The 17,489-nt window shown below is 36.4% G+C and overlaps 1 protein-coding gene across 4 annotated transcripts in view; it reads right to left on the bottom strand.

Annotated features, from left to right (window-relative positions):
• Window positions 1-17,489, bottom strand: part of STIL (STIL centriolar assembly protein) — a 64,871-nt gene that overhangs the window by 29,386 nt on the left and 17,996 nt on the right. For all 4 annotated transcript variants that reach the window (XM_081223887.1, XM_081223888.1, XM_081223889.1 and 1 more), the window contains 7 exons: window positions 16,717-16,829; window positions 16,210-16,397; window positions 15,019-15,266; window positions 12,386-12,469; window positions 10,759-10,845; window positions 4,965-5,115; window positions 2,136-2,245 (listed from right to left, as the gene is read on the bottom strand). In XM_081223887.1, the coding sequence (XP_081080013.1) occupies window positions 2,136-2,245; window positions 4,965-5,115; window positions 10,759-10,845; window positions 12,386-12,469; window positions 15,019-15,266; window positions 16,210-16,397; window positions 16,717-16,829 (981 nt within the window). The remainder of the gene's footprint in view (window positions 1-2,135; window positions 2,246-4,964; window positions 5,116-10,758; window positions 10,846-12,385; window positions 12,470-15,018; window positions 15,267-16,209; window positions 16,398-16,716; window positions 16,830-17,489) is intronic.

Here is a 17,489-nt window from a genome sequence, read left to right as displayed (position 1 = left end):
TGAAGATGCTTATGCTGCTAGCTTTGAAGATGGAGTAAGACAAGGAATGCAGGTGGCCTCTAGAAGCTGGAAAAAGGAATATGGATTCACCACTAAAGCTTCCAAAAGGAATGCAGCCCTACCATCACTTTGATTTTAGCCCCAAAGATCCATTTTGGACTCCTGACCCCCAGAACTAGAAGATAATAACTTTGTATTGTTTGAAGTCACTTAAGTTTGTGGTACTTTGTTAGAATAGCAATAGGAAACCAATATGAATAAAGTCATAATTCCCATTTTACAGATGGGATAGTGATGTTTACAACCAAGACTTGAACAAATATATGTCTTACACCATAACCGGAACTCACAACTATTATGTTATGTAGCCTCTATAAATAGTTGGCATAGCTGGCATTTATTTTAAAACTGTATCATAGTTAACTTCCACCTACAGAATCAAGTGTTAAGGACAGATGAATGAATGCTATTAAAAAAAGGTCAAGGGCTTCCCTGGTGGCGCAGTGGTTAAGAGTCCACCTGCTGACGCAGGGGACACGGGTTCGTGCCCCGGTCCGGGAGGATCCCACATGCTGTGGAGCGGCTGGGCCCGTGAGCCATGGCCACTGAGCCTGCGCGTCCGGAGCCTGTGCTCCGCAACGGGAGAGGTCACAGCAGTGAGAGGCCCGCTTACCGCAAAAAAAAAAAAAAAAAAAAAGTCAAGCTAGGGACTTCCCTGGTGGTCCAGTGGTTAAGAGTCAGTACTCCCAATGCAGAGGGCACGGGTCTGATCGCTGTGCGGGGAATTAAGATCTCGCGTGCCAGGTGGCGCGGCCAAAAAAAAAAAAGGTGAAGCTATTTTCTCAATAATTGCAATAATCTATAATGAACGTTATATCTGCTTGTTTCTCATGCAAGATACTAAACAGATAGTATTAAAGAGGCCCAAAGATAGGTTAAGGTTATAATCAAAAAGTTGAGAAAAGGACAAATCAGTTTTAAGTGCATGTTAAAAATAACAATAGTTTCTGAGCTACAGACTCAAAGAATAAACCAGCATTCCAAAGTAACTTTTAAATGAGGTTATTAAATACTTGGTAAATATTAACTTAAATTAATGGACCTCTCAAATAATACAGAGAGTTCAACACTCCATTACTGAACTATAAATTCCATGAGGAAAGGGATAGTGTCTGCATCTGTTTTTAATACCACTATATCCCCAGCTCTTAGCACATTATCAGGCACATAGTAAAATAAATGAGAAAGCTGGAATAGGGATATAAAGGGTTAATTTTATGTGTCAACTTGGCTAGGCCACAGTAGCCAGATTTTTGGTCATACATTATTCTAGATGTTTCTGTGAAGGTGTTTTTAAGATGAGATTAACATTTAAATCGGTAGACTCTGAGTAAAGCATATATAATCCTCCATAATGTGGGTGGGTCTCATCCAATCAGCTGAATGCCTTAATAGAACAAAGACTGACCTCCCCAAGAGGAGGGAATTCTGCCAGCTGACCACCTTTGGACTCTAACTGCAACTTTTCTCAGGCTGCCAGCCTACCCTGCAGATTTTGGCCCTGACAAGCCTCCCCAGCTGCACAAATCAATTTCTTAAAACACATCTCTCTCTATGTATATATATCCTGTCGCTTCTGTTTCTCTGGAGAACCCTAATACAAAGGGAATATCTACTTTACCATAAAAGGTATATATGGACTCAAAAATTCACAACCATTATTTAATATTCTCCAAGTGCATTTGCTTTAAAAGTTTTCTTTTTTAGGTAGAGGAGTTATTTTTTATAGTAGTTTATCTGATAGGCCTAGGTTTAATACTACAAGGAAGGGAAGAACAGAAGGCAAACTAAACAAAAACAGGATGCTTCTTCTTAAACAAGATAATGTCTTGACAAATACTTTTGTTCCCCTATGTAATAAATCAACTCAAATGAGAACCATATTAGAGTTGTCACTTCATTAAAATTATCATCCAACTTCTGAGTATGAAGGAATGCATTTAAAGCAAGGATACCTATGGTATAAGATTTACACATAGTTTCCTCAGAAATAATTAGGGAGTTACTTTAATTACTCACCAAAAAACTAATAAAATTAATTTTAAAAGTACACATGATAATAAAATATCTTTTACCTCTTAATTGAAAGATTCTTGGAAACTTTGTTAAAAAACTCTCTTTCTGCATTCTGGCCTTCAGCACTCAGTTCAAAATAGACTGGGTTTTTGTCAGAAGGTTCAACATTCTGAAATAAAGTAGGTCATACTTTGAGATGTGACTTACATAAACACCAGATAATTCTATTTAGATGACAAGTAGCTCTGAAACACTGGGGGAAAGGCGACTTCTGATTTCTGTAACTATAATCTTTTTTAAAAAAATCATTCTTTCAACTGAGATATAATTGACATATGACATAATACTTTCAGGTGAACATAATGATTCAATATTTGAATATACTGTGAAACACACCCTACAATAAATCTAGTTAACCATCCATCACCATGCAGAATGATAAATTTTTTCTTATAAGAACTTTCAAGGACTTCCCTGGTGGCACAGTAGTTGGGAATCTGTCTGCCAATGCAGGGGACACGGGTTCGACCCCTGGTCCCGGGGGTATCCCACATGCTGCGGAGCAACTGGGCCCATGCGCCATAGCTACTGAAGCTACTGTGCTCTGAAGCCCGTGAGCCACAGCTTCTGGGACCGTGTGCCACAGCTGCTGGAGCCTGTGCGCCTGGAGCCTGAGCTCTGCAATGGGAGAGGCCACCACAATGAGAGGCCTGCACACCGCAACGAGGAGTGGCCCCCGCTTGCCGCAACTAGAGAGCCTGCGCATAGCAACGAATACCCAACGCATCCAAAAAGTAAATAAAATAAATAAATTAAAAAAGAAGAACTTTCAAAATACAATATAGTATTATTAACTATACTCACCATGCTGTATATTACATCCCCATTACTTATTTACTTTATAACTGGAAGTTTGTACCTTTTGACCACCTTTGGCTATTTCGGCCACCCTCAACACCCCCCCCACCTCTTGCAAACCACCAATCTGTTCTCTGTGTCTGTGAGTTCAATGAAATGTTTTGTTGTTGTTGTTTAAATATTGCACATATAAGTGACATACGGTATTTGCCTTTCTCTGTTTTATCTATTTCACTTAGCACAATGCCCTCAAGGTCCATCTACGTTGTCACAAATGGCAGCATTTCCTTCCATTTTTTACAGCTGAATATTTTCCCATTATATTAATATAATATGATATAATGTAATATAATATAAGATAAATTACATTTTCTTTATCCATTCACCCAACCATGGACACTTAGGTTGCTTTAATATCTTGGCTATTGTAAATAGTGCTGAAATTAACATGGTGGTACACATATCTTTTTGAATTAGTGTTCTTGTTTCCTTTGGATAAATACCCAGAAGTGGAATTGCTGAATCATATGGTTCTATTTTTATGCAACCTTTTTAAAAAACTATCCGTCTCTCTACTACATAAATGAAAGTAAAAACCTAATTACCTTTACTATGTAACTTACTCAATAACCAGGGATTCAGTTAAAATAGTAACTTTAGGGCTTCCCTGGTGGTGCAGTGGTTGAGAGTCCGCCTGCCGATGCAGGGGACACGGGTTCGTGCCCCAGTACGGGAAGATCCCACATGCCACAGAGCAGCTAGGCCTGTGAGCCATGGCCGCTGAGCCTGCGTGTCCGGAGCCTGTGCTCTGCAACAGGAGAGGCCACAACAGTGAGAGGCCCACATACCGCAAAAAAAAAAAAAAAAAAAAGTAACTTTAAACTGAGCATACAATCTGAAGAATAAAATGAGTGAACGATATATGTCTCTAAAATGGAAATAGACCTCATTTAAGATGATTATGTGTATAATTAAAATACAAAAACTTGATTCATGAATCAATACAACCTATAAATGAAATTAAAGGCACAAAATAAGATCTGAGTGGTAACACATGGTTATTTAGGGATAGTAAAAAAATTTTTTTAATTAATTTATTTATTTTTGGCTGCGTTGGGTCTTCGTTGCTGCACGTGGGCTTTCTCTAGTTGCAGCAAGCGGGGGCTACTCCTTGTTGCAGTGCACAGGCTTCTCACTGCGATGGCTTCTCTTGCTGCGGAGCATGGGCTCTAGGCACGTGGGCTTCAGTAGATGCGGCACATGGGCTCAGTAGTTGTGGCTCACTGTGTCTAGAGCACAGGCTCAGTAGTTGTCGCGCACGGGCTTAGTTGCTCCGCAGCATGTGCGATATTCTGGGACCAGGGCTTGAACCCGTGTCCCCTGCATTGGCAGGTGGATTCTTAACCAATGAGCGACCAGGGAAGCCCGAGATAGTCAATATTTTTGTAAAAAAAAGCAGAATTATTATTTATTTTTGGCCTTAGAATGTTTTTACATAATGACACTTACGGTTTCAAAGATCTACTTTTTCTGTGACCATCACCTAAATGTACTGGGTTGGCCAAAAAGTTCTTTCAGGTTTTTCCATAAGATCTTACAGAAAAACCCGAACGAATTTTTTTGCCAGTCATATTAATCTATTCTGATTCCTAGGGTTATATATTATAGACATTGACTTTTAAGTATGAGAAACCATTTGTTATACCCATACATTTAAAAATTAACAGTCAGGACAAAGAAAACACTAAGATCACAAATTAACTCTCAATATCATAAAATGATACAACATATACATTAAATTCTTGATATAGTCCTCAAAGGTTTTAGGAAAACATGAGAAAGTTACTCTGTAGATAACATTTGATCCTGCATTAGAATTTGGTTCTGGAGGTATGGCCTAAAATTTACAAAACAAAATTAACCATAAATGAATAAAGTTAATATTCAGTAAGATTGATTATAAATAAAGCCTAATAATTTGAGTACAACCCTGAATAGTCATAAGTGTGCTAGGTAATCAAATCACTTACTTTGAAAAGATGTAATGTTTCCTTACTAGTTAGTAGCTGGAAGCGAAGGTCAGATAACCTGCCATCACAAGGGAGGCATTCATAAAACTCAGGATCCTTATGTGTCACAGAATAGAGAACTATAATGAAATTTCCAGATTCTGAAAAAACCCTGGATTAAAAAAATGCCATTTAATTAAAATTTACTGAGAATAACAAGAGTACAGTCAAAGAATTCTATGTGAGTCTCTCAATCTAGTTAATAGACTAACTAAACAGTCCAATTTTTGGAAGCAAACTGAGAGGCAAGTTTATGCTTACTTTTCCCTGACCAGGGATCAAACCCATGCTCCCTTTAATGGAAGCGTGGAGCCTAACCACTGGACTACCAGGGAATTCCCTATGCTTACTTTTTAATGTTACTAATTTTTAATTTTTAAAATACATTTATTATGGAATACATATTCCTTGTAAATACTTCAAACAAAAACAGGAATGTATAAAATAGAAAACCATCCCACTCCACTCTCCAGTTTACTGTATTTACTTACAGAATTTTCCCCTAGGCATATGCAAACATTTTATACCATTTAACAAAAACAAGGTACTATACACACTATTTGCATTTGTTCCTTTTTTTTTTTTTTGAGGGAAAAGAGAAATAACATTTAATTAAAAGCACACAACGTGATTACTGGTATATTTCTAAACCACATATTCAATAGGTCTGTGATATAGTTTTTTTTTTAATTATTTTTTATTGGAGTATAGTTGCTTTACAATATTGTGTTAGTTTCTGCTGTACAGCAGAGTGAATCAGTTATACATATACGTATATCCCCTTTTTTAGATTTCCTACCCATTTAGGTCAACACAGAGCACTGAGTAGAATTCCCTGTGCTCTACAGTAGGTTCTCATTAGTTATCTATTTTATACATAGTAGTGTATACATGTCAATCCCAATCTCCAATTCATCCCACCCTCTCCTTCCCCCCTTGGTATCTTTAAGTTTGTTCTCTACAACTGTGTCTCTATTTCTGCTTTGCGAATAAGTTCATCTGTACCATTTTTCTAGATTCCACATATAAGCGATATTATACAATATTTGTTTTTCTCTTTCTGACTTAACTTCACTCTGTATGACAGTTTCCAGGTCCATCCACATCTCTGCAAATGGCACTACTTCGTTCCTTTTTATGGCTGAGTAATAGTCCACTGTATATATGTACCCCATCTTCTTTATCCATTCATCTGTCGATGGACATTTAGGTTGCTTCCATGTCCTGGCTATTGTAAATACTGCTGCAATGAACACTGGGGTGCATGTATCTTTTTGAATTATGACCTTCTTCAGGTATATGCCCAGAAGTGGGATTGCTGGGTCATATGGTAGTTCTATTTTTAGTTTTTTAAGGAACCTCCATACTGTTCTCCATAGTGGCTGTACCAATTTACATTCCCACCAATAGTGTAGGAGGGTTCCCTTTTCTCCACACCGTCTCCGGCATTTATTGTTTGTAGATTTTTTGATGATGGCCATTCTGACTGGTGTGAGGTGATACCTCATGGTAGTTGTGATTTGCATTTCTCTAATAATTAGTGATGTTGAGCATCTTTTCATGTGCCTCTTGGCCATCTGTATGTCTTCTTTGGAGAGATGTCTATTTAGGTCTTCTGCCCATTTTCTGATTGTTTGGGTTTTTTTGTTATTGAGCTGCATGAACTGTTTGTATATTTTGGAGATTAATCCCTGGTCAGTTGCTTCATTTGCAAATATTTTCTCCCATTCTGAGGGTTGTCTTTTGGTCTTGTTTATGGTTTCCTTTGCTGTGCAAAAGCTTTAAAGTTTTATTAGGTCCCATTTGTTTATTTTTGTTTTTATTTTCATCACTCTAGGAGGTGGGTCAAAAAAGCTCTTGCTGTGATTTATGTCAAGGAGTGTTTTGCTTATGTTTTTTCCTCTAACAGTTTAATAGTGTCCATCCTTACACTTAGGTCTTTAATCCATTTTGAGTTTGTTTTTGTGTATGGTGTTAGGGAGTGTTCTAATTTCACTCCTTTACATGTAGCTGTCCAGTTTTCCCAGCACAACTTACTGAAAAGACTGTCTTTTCTCCATTATATATTCTTGCCTTCTTTGTCATAGATTAGGTGACCATAGGTGCATGGGTTTATCTCTGGGCTTTCTATCCTGTTCCATTGATCTATATTTCTGTTTTTGTGCCACTACCATACTGTCTTGATTACTGTAGCTTTGTAGTATAGTCTGAAGTCAGGGAACCTGATTTCTCCAGCTGTTTTTCTTTCTCAAGATTGCCTTTGCTATTCGGGGTCTTTTGTGTTTCCATATCAATTGTACAATTTTTTTGTTCTAATTCTGTGAAAAATGCCATTGGTAATTTGATAGGGATTGTACTGAATCTGTAGATTGCTGTGGGTAGTATAGTCATCTTCACAATATTGATTCTTCCAGTCCAAGAACATGGTATATATCTCTCCATCTGTTTTATCTTTGATTTCTTTCATCAGTATCTTACAGTTTTCTGAGTACAGGTTTTTTACCTCCTTAGGTAGGTTTATCCCTAGGTATCTTATTCTTTTTGTTGCAATGGTAAATGGGATTGTTTCCTTAATTGTATTTGCTATTTATTATTTGACAATCTTGGATTTCTTTCCATGTCACTATTCTATATTATACCTTAGACCTCCTTATTCTTTTTTAGTGACTATCCAGTATTACAATTTATAGATGTGCTATTATTGATTCACCTAGACTTCTAAAAGTGTATATTTTATTCACAATATTTCACTACTATAAACACTGATAAAATGAACAGTCACTTTATTATTCACTACATGACTGAACAAATATCTGTAATGTAATCAAGAGTCCTTAAAATACACACCAAAACCCACTATTTAAAAATACTTTTAGTAGTTGTCTCTACTTTGTAAAATGTTGAATGAAGGATAATTTGGGGATATATTACACTATTAACAAAACAAAGTAGTGAGGGTTTAGGAGGCAGAATGCCTATTCTGCTCAATTCCTCTCTCTAGGGTCAGACAAGACCACTGATCAGAATGCTGTGAAGTACTAACCTAAGCTATGCTAAGCAGTGCTGATGCCTCCCTGGTTAAAGGCTGGCAGTAATTAAAGAGTCCAGGTATCAAAGAAATTCCCTAACGCTTCATATTAACAGAGAGAGCTTCAAAACTAACTTCACCAAGCATTTACTATCAATAAATAATTAAAGCAAGACCAGTCACTGATAATAAAACTTAATATTACTAATATGCTAAAATGAATAATTAATTTCTCTTTTATTGAAAATAAAACTAACTATATTATATAATTAAAATAAAATGTAAAAAGTAGAACTGTAGCTTCTGGAGAAAAAACAAGAGATTTTCATTTCAATAAAAACCCTTTCTAAGCAAAATAGAAAAAAAAATGGATAAATCGGACTTTAAAAAAAGCCTAGGAAAAAATATTAACCAAAATGAAATGAAATGACAATCTGGGGGAAATAAATTTTTGCCACATATCTATACCAATACAAATACATATACGTATGTACACACGCACATTTTTATAACATATTTATATACACATATATAAAATCTTTGCAGCATACAACACACATATTTTAAGAAATATATACTTCTCTGTATACTTTACATATTATATAAATGTATATATACAGAGAGTGAAAAAGAAAAAGAGAGCTCTTACAAAGCAATGTGAAAAAGATACACAACCCAATAGAGTAATGGCAAGAGACATGATTAGGAGGCTCCCAGAAGATGAGATTATAAAACATCAGATTTGCAAAGATCAAAAGCCTAATAATGGGGGCATCCCTGGTGGCGCAGTGGTTAAGGATCTGCCTGCCAGTGCAGGGGGCACGGGTTCGATCCCTGGTCCGGGGAGATCCCACATGCCATGGAGCAACTAAGCCTGTGCGCCACAATTACTGAGCCTGCACTCTAGAGCCTGCGAGCCACAACTACTGAGCTCACACCCCACAACTACTGAAGCCTCCGCACCTAGAGCCCGTGCTCTGCAACAAGAGAAGCCACTGCAATGAGAAGCCTGCGCACTGCAATGAAGAGTAGCCCCGGCTCCCCACAACTAGAGAAAGCCCACACGCCCCAACAAAGACCCAACGCAGCCAAAAATTAAAAAAAAAAAAAAAAGTCTAATAATGGCCTTCCAGTTACCTCTCTGAGGTCTTGTTTTTCCCTTCCCTCACTCCTCTCCAGCCATGTTACTTCCTTGCTATTCCTTGAAGATGCAAGGTGATCTTTCACCCACAGCACTGTACCCATCATCCTGTGATACTGCCCCAGACAGCCACATGGCTTATTCCCCCATCTCAAGTCTTTGCCTGCCTGACTGCCCTATTTAAAACTGCAACCGTACCTGCTACTACCATAGACACAACATCCACCTCCCCTGCTTATTTTTCTCCACAGCACTCATCACCTTGTAAAATACTCTTTATTTTACTTATTTTTTCTGTTTACTGCCTATCTCTGCAGGGTCTTTATTTTGTTTACTGTTTATTGCCAATATCATGAATAGTGCTTGGTACATAGTAGGTGCTCAACAAATACTTGTTCCACAGTGTTAGTGAGGGGATGGAGAAAACAGGCACTCTCAAACACTGTTGGAAAGATTATAAACTGATAGTCTTTGAAGCACAAATTGGCAGTATCTACCAAAATTTAAAACTATTTACTATTTGACCCAGAAAAACCACTTTTAGGAATTTATTCCACAAATATACTAATATATACAACAAAGATGTATACACAAAGTTGTCCGCAAGCAAAAGGAGTTTTTAAAATATAGTATATATTATTTACTATTCAGTTGTAAAATATGTGTATTAAATCTGCATGTGCAAAGATTTAGTAATGATTTCCAAGGTATAATGATATAAAGAAAAAAGCAACAGAGAAAAGGTAGAACAGTTTGATTCCATTTGTGATTTAACTTTTACAGACCAGGGAAGGGTGTTATTTGTTTATGCACTGGTATTTCAAGAAGGAAGCACAAGATACTCCTTTAACAGTGATTGTCTCTGGGGATAGGGTCTGGGGAAATGGGGTGGAAGAGACATTTTTATTATGTATCTTTATATATGTCTGATTTTTTGCCATGTACTTATACTGCCTTTTCATTAAAGTTTTTTTTAAAAAGTGTATTATAGCCACCAAAGCAGACAGAAACAGACTCTGGAATTTTCATTTAATAGATGAAGAAAGTAAGAGGCAAATAATGGTATCATGTACAAAATAACAAAATTAAATGAGGAGTTGAGGTTAGAAATAAAGTTTCCCTATTAGTTCCAATGTTTGTGCTTTAGTTCCAAGAACATTAAACTTCATCTCAAATGTTTCTTAAGGTACTATCAGTAGCACAGGGTAACAATAAAACACTTGAAACAAATTCAAACTCATTTTCAGTCCCTTCAATGAAAATTAATCTCTTCTTTATAAAATAGGATGCTAGAGTAGATGATCCCTAGGGGTTTTTTTCCACTCATAAAAAGTATGTCTTTTGTGTTACAGTACTGTCATTAGGCAAGGGAATTCCTTCATATTTCCAAGTATAGCACAATGTCACCTTTTTTGTCTGGTTTTATTCCCATTTAATATAATGCTTGACTTCCTTAGTGTGCCTGTTCTTCTGGTTTCTAAGTATTATAAAAGGTTAAGGCATTGCATGAACTTTAAATAACACCAGTAAATCATGAATGAAGGTAAAGATCAAAATAAAACCCTACAGAAAAAAATATCACTTACCTTTCTTGAATAGAAGAACTGAACATGTATCGCAAGCAGCAAGCCCACACCTGAGGACTATAGATATGTATAATTCCAGACAGCCAGCTAAAACAAAAAATAGAAATTAAAAACTATAGTCATTTTACAAATTAGTACTTAACATTCTTTAGATTATGTTCTTCTCAAGGTAATGTGGCAGAAATTCTTGGCATTCACTGGGAACAGATTAAAGGGCTCATAAATAAGCAATCTATGAACATTAAACCATGCTGATAATTAAGAGGGAGACTATAGATATACCTATAACCATAGACAGATTCAGAGACAGAGCACCACTTTCTGTCCTCTTCCACTGAAATGATGGTAAAACTGTGGGAAAGAAAATGGTTAACAATAGAGGTGAAAGCAGAAATCAATTAGAATCAATTAGTCTGCACTAGAAAGAATAGGCTGAATTAGGGGAGAAAGAAGTTAGCAGCCTAAAACCATAGAGTTATTGAGAGGATTTAACTCTATAATTATACAGGTAGGCTGAAAAACAGAAAACTCTTTTTAAAAAAAATTTTTTTATTATTTTTTTAAGTATTTATTTATTTATTTATTTTGGCTGCACTGGCTCTTAGTTGCAGCATGCAAACTCTTAGTTGTGGCATGCATGCAGAATCTAGCTTCCCGACCAGGGATTGAACCCCGGCCCCCTGCATTGGGAGCACAGAGTCTTACCCACTGGACCACCAGGGAAGTCTCAGAAAACTCTTAATAGATATTCACTTAGCAGCAATAACACACAGCCACTACCAGGACCAGAGCAAAAAGACTGTAAGGAGATTTCATGGTCCACAGAACATTTCTGTACTCTCATTTTTTAAGTCTGTGCATACTGTTCCCACATATGGGTTCCCTTCCCAGTCAATCCTCCCTTCTATTATCTACACACTTAAAGGTCCAGCTCAAGTTTGCCTTCTCTAAGAAAACGTCCCCTATCATCTCTCTTGCAAACAGTAATAGTGCTCACTGTCTAAATTGTTTATTTCATAGTAAATCATATACTTTCTACTATTTATCTTTCTATGTGGGAATATTTGAATATTTTATCGCCTCACCTTTAATTATTAATTCCTTGAGGAGCTTTAAATCCCAACACAGTATGAAACATAATACTATGTATAGGGTAAGCACTCAATAAATACCGAATTAATATAAATTTCTGACTGAATAATCTATCTAAATGTCATTAACCACCAACTCGAAAAGAGATCGCCATAAACACTAAAGAGAATTTCTGCAAAATTGCCTGGCAGTGAATTTTAAACAGTGTTATCCTGAGTCCTGAGTTCTTCAAGGTGCCTTAAGGACAGGGGTAGTGAATAAGGTTAAAGAAACAGGGCTCTAAGGCTTCAACTTCAACCAGAAGAATTCAGCTTTGTTTTATATACTGGAATTCCTCCTAAGATTGGACAAAAATCTTGTTTTAACTGATTCAGCTGTTAAAATAAGAAAGCTTAAGCATCATTGGCATTTATGGTTTTATAAGGTGATGCAAGTATTAATGACATATTCATAGTACAAATGATTCACATGCTTATAATATACATTTGAATACATATATGGCTGAAAAGGTTTTCATAAGTAATGCAATACTTACATTCCCACTAATGGGAGAGAATAAACCTTGGGATCAGATTCCAGCAAAAGTAACAATTTGCGTGTCTCATCCATGGTAAGATATCTAAACAGAAGACATTCATGTAAAAACAATTGGAAATATGCACTTTTACCTAAAAGAGATAATCTGAGTGCTGAAGAAGTATATTTTAGGCAGAGGAGAGGATTCAAATGAATAATTTCTCTTACATACACATGCATACAAAGAAAACAGTTCAAAGTGTAGAAAAAGATTCTAGTAATTATGAGGATGACATGGAAGAGATTTAATATCTTAAAATTTCTATGTATTAAAATGGTCATTGAAGATTACATACCTTTTGAAAAAGTTTGCTCTAAAAGTATCAATTTTTTTAATCAAAAGTATTAAAATCAAGGCTAACAATTTCAGAACCAAATAGGTTTCCCTGGGAGAAATGAATTTCCTGTTGCTGGAAGTATTCAAGCATGCAGGTGACTTGACAAGATTGCAACAGATGTGACTTCTCACTGAAGGAGGCTGAAGTAGGTGAGGGATATTCAATCTGCCATGTACTATACTCCTCCAACTGCTATCAAAGAATTTTGCAACCATCATGATAGAACCCCAAAGCTCACTTTTCCCTAAAAGGACATTATACTACATTTATACTTCGTTAATATAATATGCTTATTACTGACAATAAGTTTTAAGAATATGATAAGTACAGTACAACTGTCAAGAGTTTACTGTTATGGCTTTAAAACACAAAAGTAAAAACAATGCCATTTGTGATATAAAGTCTTAATAGTATCACTGGGTATACATTTTATTGCTATAATCACCCTAAAACACAAAGATGATGAATTTATCAAGCCATGTGACAAGATGATTAAGCCTGAGTTGGCACGAGATTTATGTATCAACAATGACACTTACACCTGCTTTGAGAGCTCTTCTGCCTTGACAACCTGATAAACCAGCTTAGGCTTTCCATGATTTTCCCAGACAATTTGGACACACCTTCCTGCTTTCCCTGCACTATATATAAAACCCTATTACGTTTATCCACATCGTGTTTACATGATAATATACTTAGTGGACAGTAAGTATGGTTTTTTAATCTATTTAATGCCAGTGTATAACACAATACTATTCCACAATGGATCCTAATAAATATTAGGGTAAACAAGTGAATGTGGTCAAAGAAAAAGGCAAACGTCATAAATTAAATAATTCTAGGTAGAAAGGGGCAAGAGGAATAGGTGATTAGATAGAATATTGAACATCCTGGGTTACTACTGGCATGCCAAGGGGTCACAAAGGAATAATTCAAAGAAAGGTAAATTCATGCTTCACTAGATGACACAGGTACTAAGGAAAATAAATTTTTTGGTTAATTTTAACACAAATTTCTATGTACCAATTGAGAAGTATTTTATTACTCCAAGAGAATTAAATGTTCAATTTAATTCAAACACTTTTTAATCACTAACACCGTCGACCATTCCATGATTTTGGAATATAGCAACGCTTTTGCTTTTGTGCCACCCCAACCAGAAAGGTGCTCTGATCAGCATGTGGGGACTTTCTTGCTGTTCCAGGGACCCTCTGAAAAGAAAATCCTTTTTCTTATCCTCTTTTGAAGAGGCATTTTTGGTAGACAAGACCTTAAGTTGAGTTTACCTTGCCAAACATTTCCAGCTCTAGAGACGTAACAGGAACTAGGGTGGAGTCAGTGGGAAAGGAAGCCAGAAGTGAATTGCTTAGACTTTAAAGCAGTTGGTGCTTACATTGTCTGACTTAGCTCAGTAGACAATGGATAAAGAAAGTGGATGAGGATTCAGGGAAGCAGCCCTGCTGAGGATCAGAAAGCAAGCAATTTGGCTTACATTTCCCAAGAAACTAAGAGTGTTAATAGGAAGCTAGAGAGAATGCTGCTTCAGCTATGTGAGGAAACTCCACCCTCAAGTGGTTGACAATTTGGTAAGCAAGAGTATCATACATTATAATTTAATAATCTCCATTATCTGCAGTGCTCATTATTCACAAGTAAAACTGCATATTATAGGGCTTCTCTGGTGGCGCAGTGGTTAAGAATCTGCCCGCCAATGAAAGGGACACGGGTTCGAGCTCTGGCCCGAGAAGATCCCACATGCCGCAGAGCAACTAAGCCCGTGCACCACAACTACTAAGCCTGAGCTCTAGAGCCTGCAAGCCACAACTACTGAGCCCACGTGCCACAACTACTGAAGCCTGCGTGCCTAGAGCCCATGCTCCGCAACGAGGAGCCACAATGAGAAGCCCACGTACTGCAACGAGGAGTAGCCCCTGCTCACCACAACTAGAGAAAGCCCGTGCACAGCAGTGAAGACCCAACACAGCCAATAAATAAATTAATTAATTAATTAATTAATTATTTTAAAACCCCTGCATATTATAAATACTTCTCCAGCCTCCATTAGGCTCATTATCAGAAAACCATATTCAGCAAAAATTAACAATTTTTTCACCTTCCTCGGTTATTTATCTAGCTGCCACAGATCTCAGGCATGTAAACTGACCAAACAATTATTTCATATTATGTGAATAACATGAAAATATACTAATGTGATGAATATTTAAAATTTTGGATGAATAGGTCTTTTACTTACCCATATTTATAGGTACCTTGAACTTGAGAAATATTCAGATTACTGCTCAAGTTTCTTGCCAGAGCTGTTGGAATAATGGGGATGGGCTTCACAGGTGTGCATTTAAAGGTATTTGCTAGAGTTACTGCTGCCCAATCCAAGTCAAAATCCACAGTGTCCAAACTCTCCCTGGAAGTGATATGAGCTCTTAGGGAAAGCAGTTTACCACAATCCAAGGAATCTTTGCTACACACATGATGCTGCAGAGCCTGAGGAATCAATATTATACAATTATTTTAAAGCTTTGAAATTTGTCCTTATCTCTGAAGGTTTTGTTTCATATATCTTACATTAACAAAATTAAACAATTTCTGATTTGCAACATTTCAATTCTCTTATTTCTTCCATGTGACCAAAAGGTTACATGAATAATTATGTTAAAGCAAAAAAGATTTATATACCAAGCTCCATCACATATTTCCAACCTACATGTCCCAGCAGCATTTTAAACTCTTACTGGAGAATGTCGCTTTCAATAAATATTTATTACGTGGGTAAAAATGGACATAAATTAACTTTGACTGTCTCAGCGAATCTAAGGTCCATTCCTCTCCGATTCCTCTCCAAATTGTCAAGTTAGTTCTTCCTCTGTAGTTGCTCATGCAGACTGTGCCCCTTCTGGTCTCACTGCCACCACTCTGCTATAGGCTAATACACCCCCCATCTAATACACACCTGACTACTGCAATGGCCTAACTATTCTGACTTCAGTCAGCCCTCCCTATCACATTAACCATCCCTGATTTAACAGTATTTCCTCTTTGCAGAAATTTTCAATGAAAAACATGGCCCATTAGATAAAGTTCAAATTCCGTAGCCTGGCAGACAAGGCTCTCTATGATCTAAACAAACTAATACTCAAGTCTGACTGCCCACAAATCCAGCAAAAATCTCCACCCTCAATGTTACCCTGAGCACATCTTGCACTTTCCTATCTTGGTCATGTTGCTTCCTCTTCTGGAATGCTACCCATATTACCTACCTAGGATTTCTGTCCTCAGAAACCATACCTAATTGCATTTTAGGTCAACATCATTTAGTCAGAAATTAAATGAATACCTATTAAATATGGGTTTATTAAAATATAACACAGTACACATAGTTTGATTCTTGTGTTGAATACGGAATAATCACATTATCAACAAATTTCACCTTAAAAGCTGAATTGAAGTCATCTGCATTGTGCACTATTATTTCTCTTGAACAAAGTCCTTGAGTATGAATTTTGCATGGGATCACAAAGTCCCCAGGAAGAGAAGCAGTAGGGGTTCTTTCTAAGCATTCAGGTACCTCTCGACCAGGATCAAAACGATCTATTGTCAATGTCACACTTTCTTCATCTGAAGAACAAAAATTGCAGTTATTATATAGCACGCCAATTATGAAATGTGAAATTAATCAAGCAAGCCTAGATTATAGGAAAGCATTTTGTTCATACTAAGAGTACACAAAACTTTCATTTAAAAAAAATGACTTACATATATATTTATCCACCTGACCAAACTGTAAAGTCTATGATGAGTAGTGTCAACTTTTACTCATCTTCATAACGTTGGTATACAGTAAAGAAAATTAGCCAAAGTACATTACAGTAATTGACTGAAACAGTAAACATAAGATCTATTATACTCATAAAAATAATTTTTCAAAGTATATTACCATCATCTACTGTGAGAGAACCAAGTAAAAAGCATGGCAAGTTTTCTTTATTCTGCTTAGCATGACGCCAAGCAAGTCGGATGGTCTTTTCAGTTACCACAAGCTTTGGATTTCTGAAAAATAACAAAAGTCTTTTACGAATGTGGTGGATCTGACAGCCTAAAAAACCTTCCTGCCATGAAATGTTTTCTAAAATATAATACACATCTTTTAAAATGTACAGAAAGATCACTGTTGGGAAATCCTAGGGTCAAAGGCAGCGGGTAAGGAGGGCTACCTGGAAAGCAGAATTGCAATAAGCAGACACTGAAGTTATAGTTGTTCTCCAGGCATTCATAAAATTCTTAGTTTTATGAATTTTAGGATCAAGAACCTATGAGGCTTCCTGTTTTTGTAAACAAAGTTTGATTGAAATAGTCACATCCATTTGTTTACATATGATCTATGGACTTCAGATACTAGCATTACTGAACACAGAATATAAATACAATTCACATGTTTAAAGAAATATAAAAGGGACTCTAGAATATGAGTAAGGAACAAGATACTATGAAAAAAGACCAGACAAATTTATTATTCTATAAACTGTGTGTATATATTATAAATAATCTTTCACATATATAGCATACTCCCACATTTAAAAGCCTAAATGAACAGATTAGATGGCAACTAAGCACAGCTAAAGAGAAAATTAGAAGAGCTGAAGAACAAAAGAAATTACTCAAAATGCAGCAGAGAAAGATGGCAATAGAAAATATAGGTTAACAGACATG

The sequence above is a fragment of the Mesoplodon bidens genome, assembly GCF_964165515.1.
Source record: "Mesoplodon bidens genome assembly, chromosome: 2".
Classification (NCBI taxonomy): domain Eukaryota; kingdom Metazoa; phylum Chordata; class Mammalia; order Artiodactyla; family Ziphiidae; genus Mesoplodon; species Mesoplodon bidens.
Note: the sequence above shows the minus strand (reverse complement) of the source record. Positions and strands in the feature narration are given on the sequence as shown.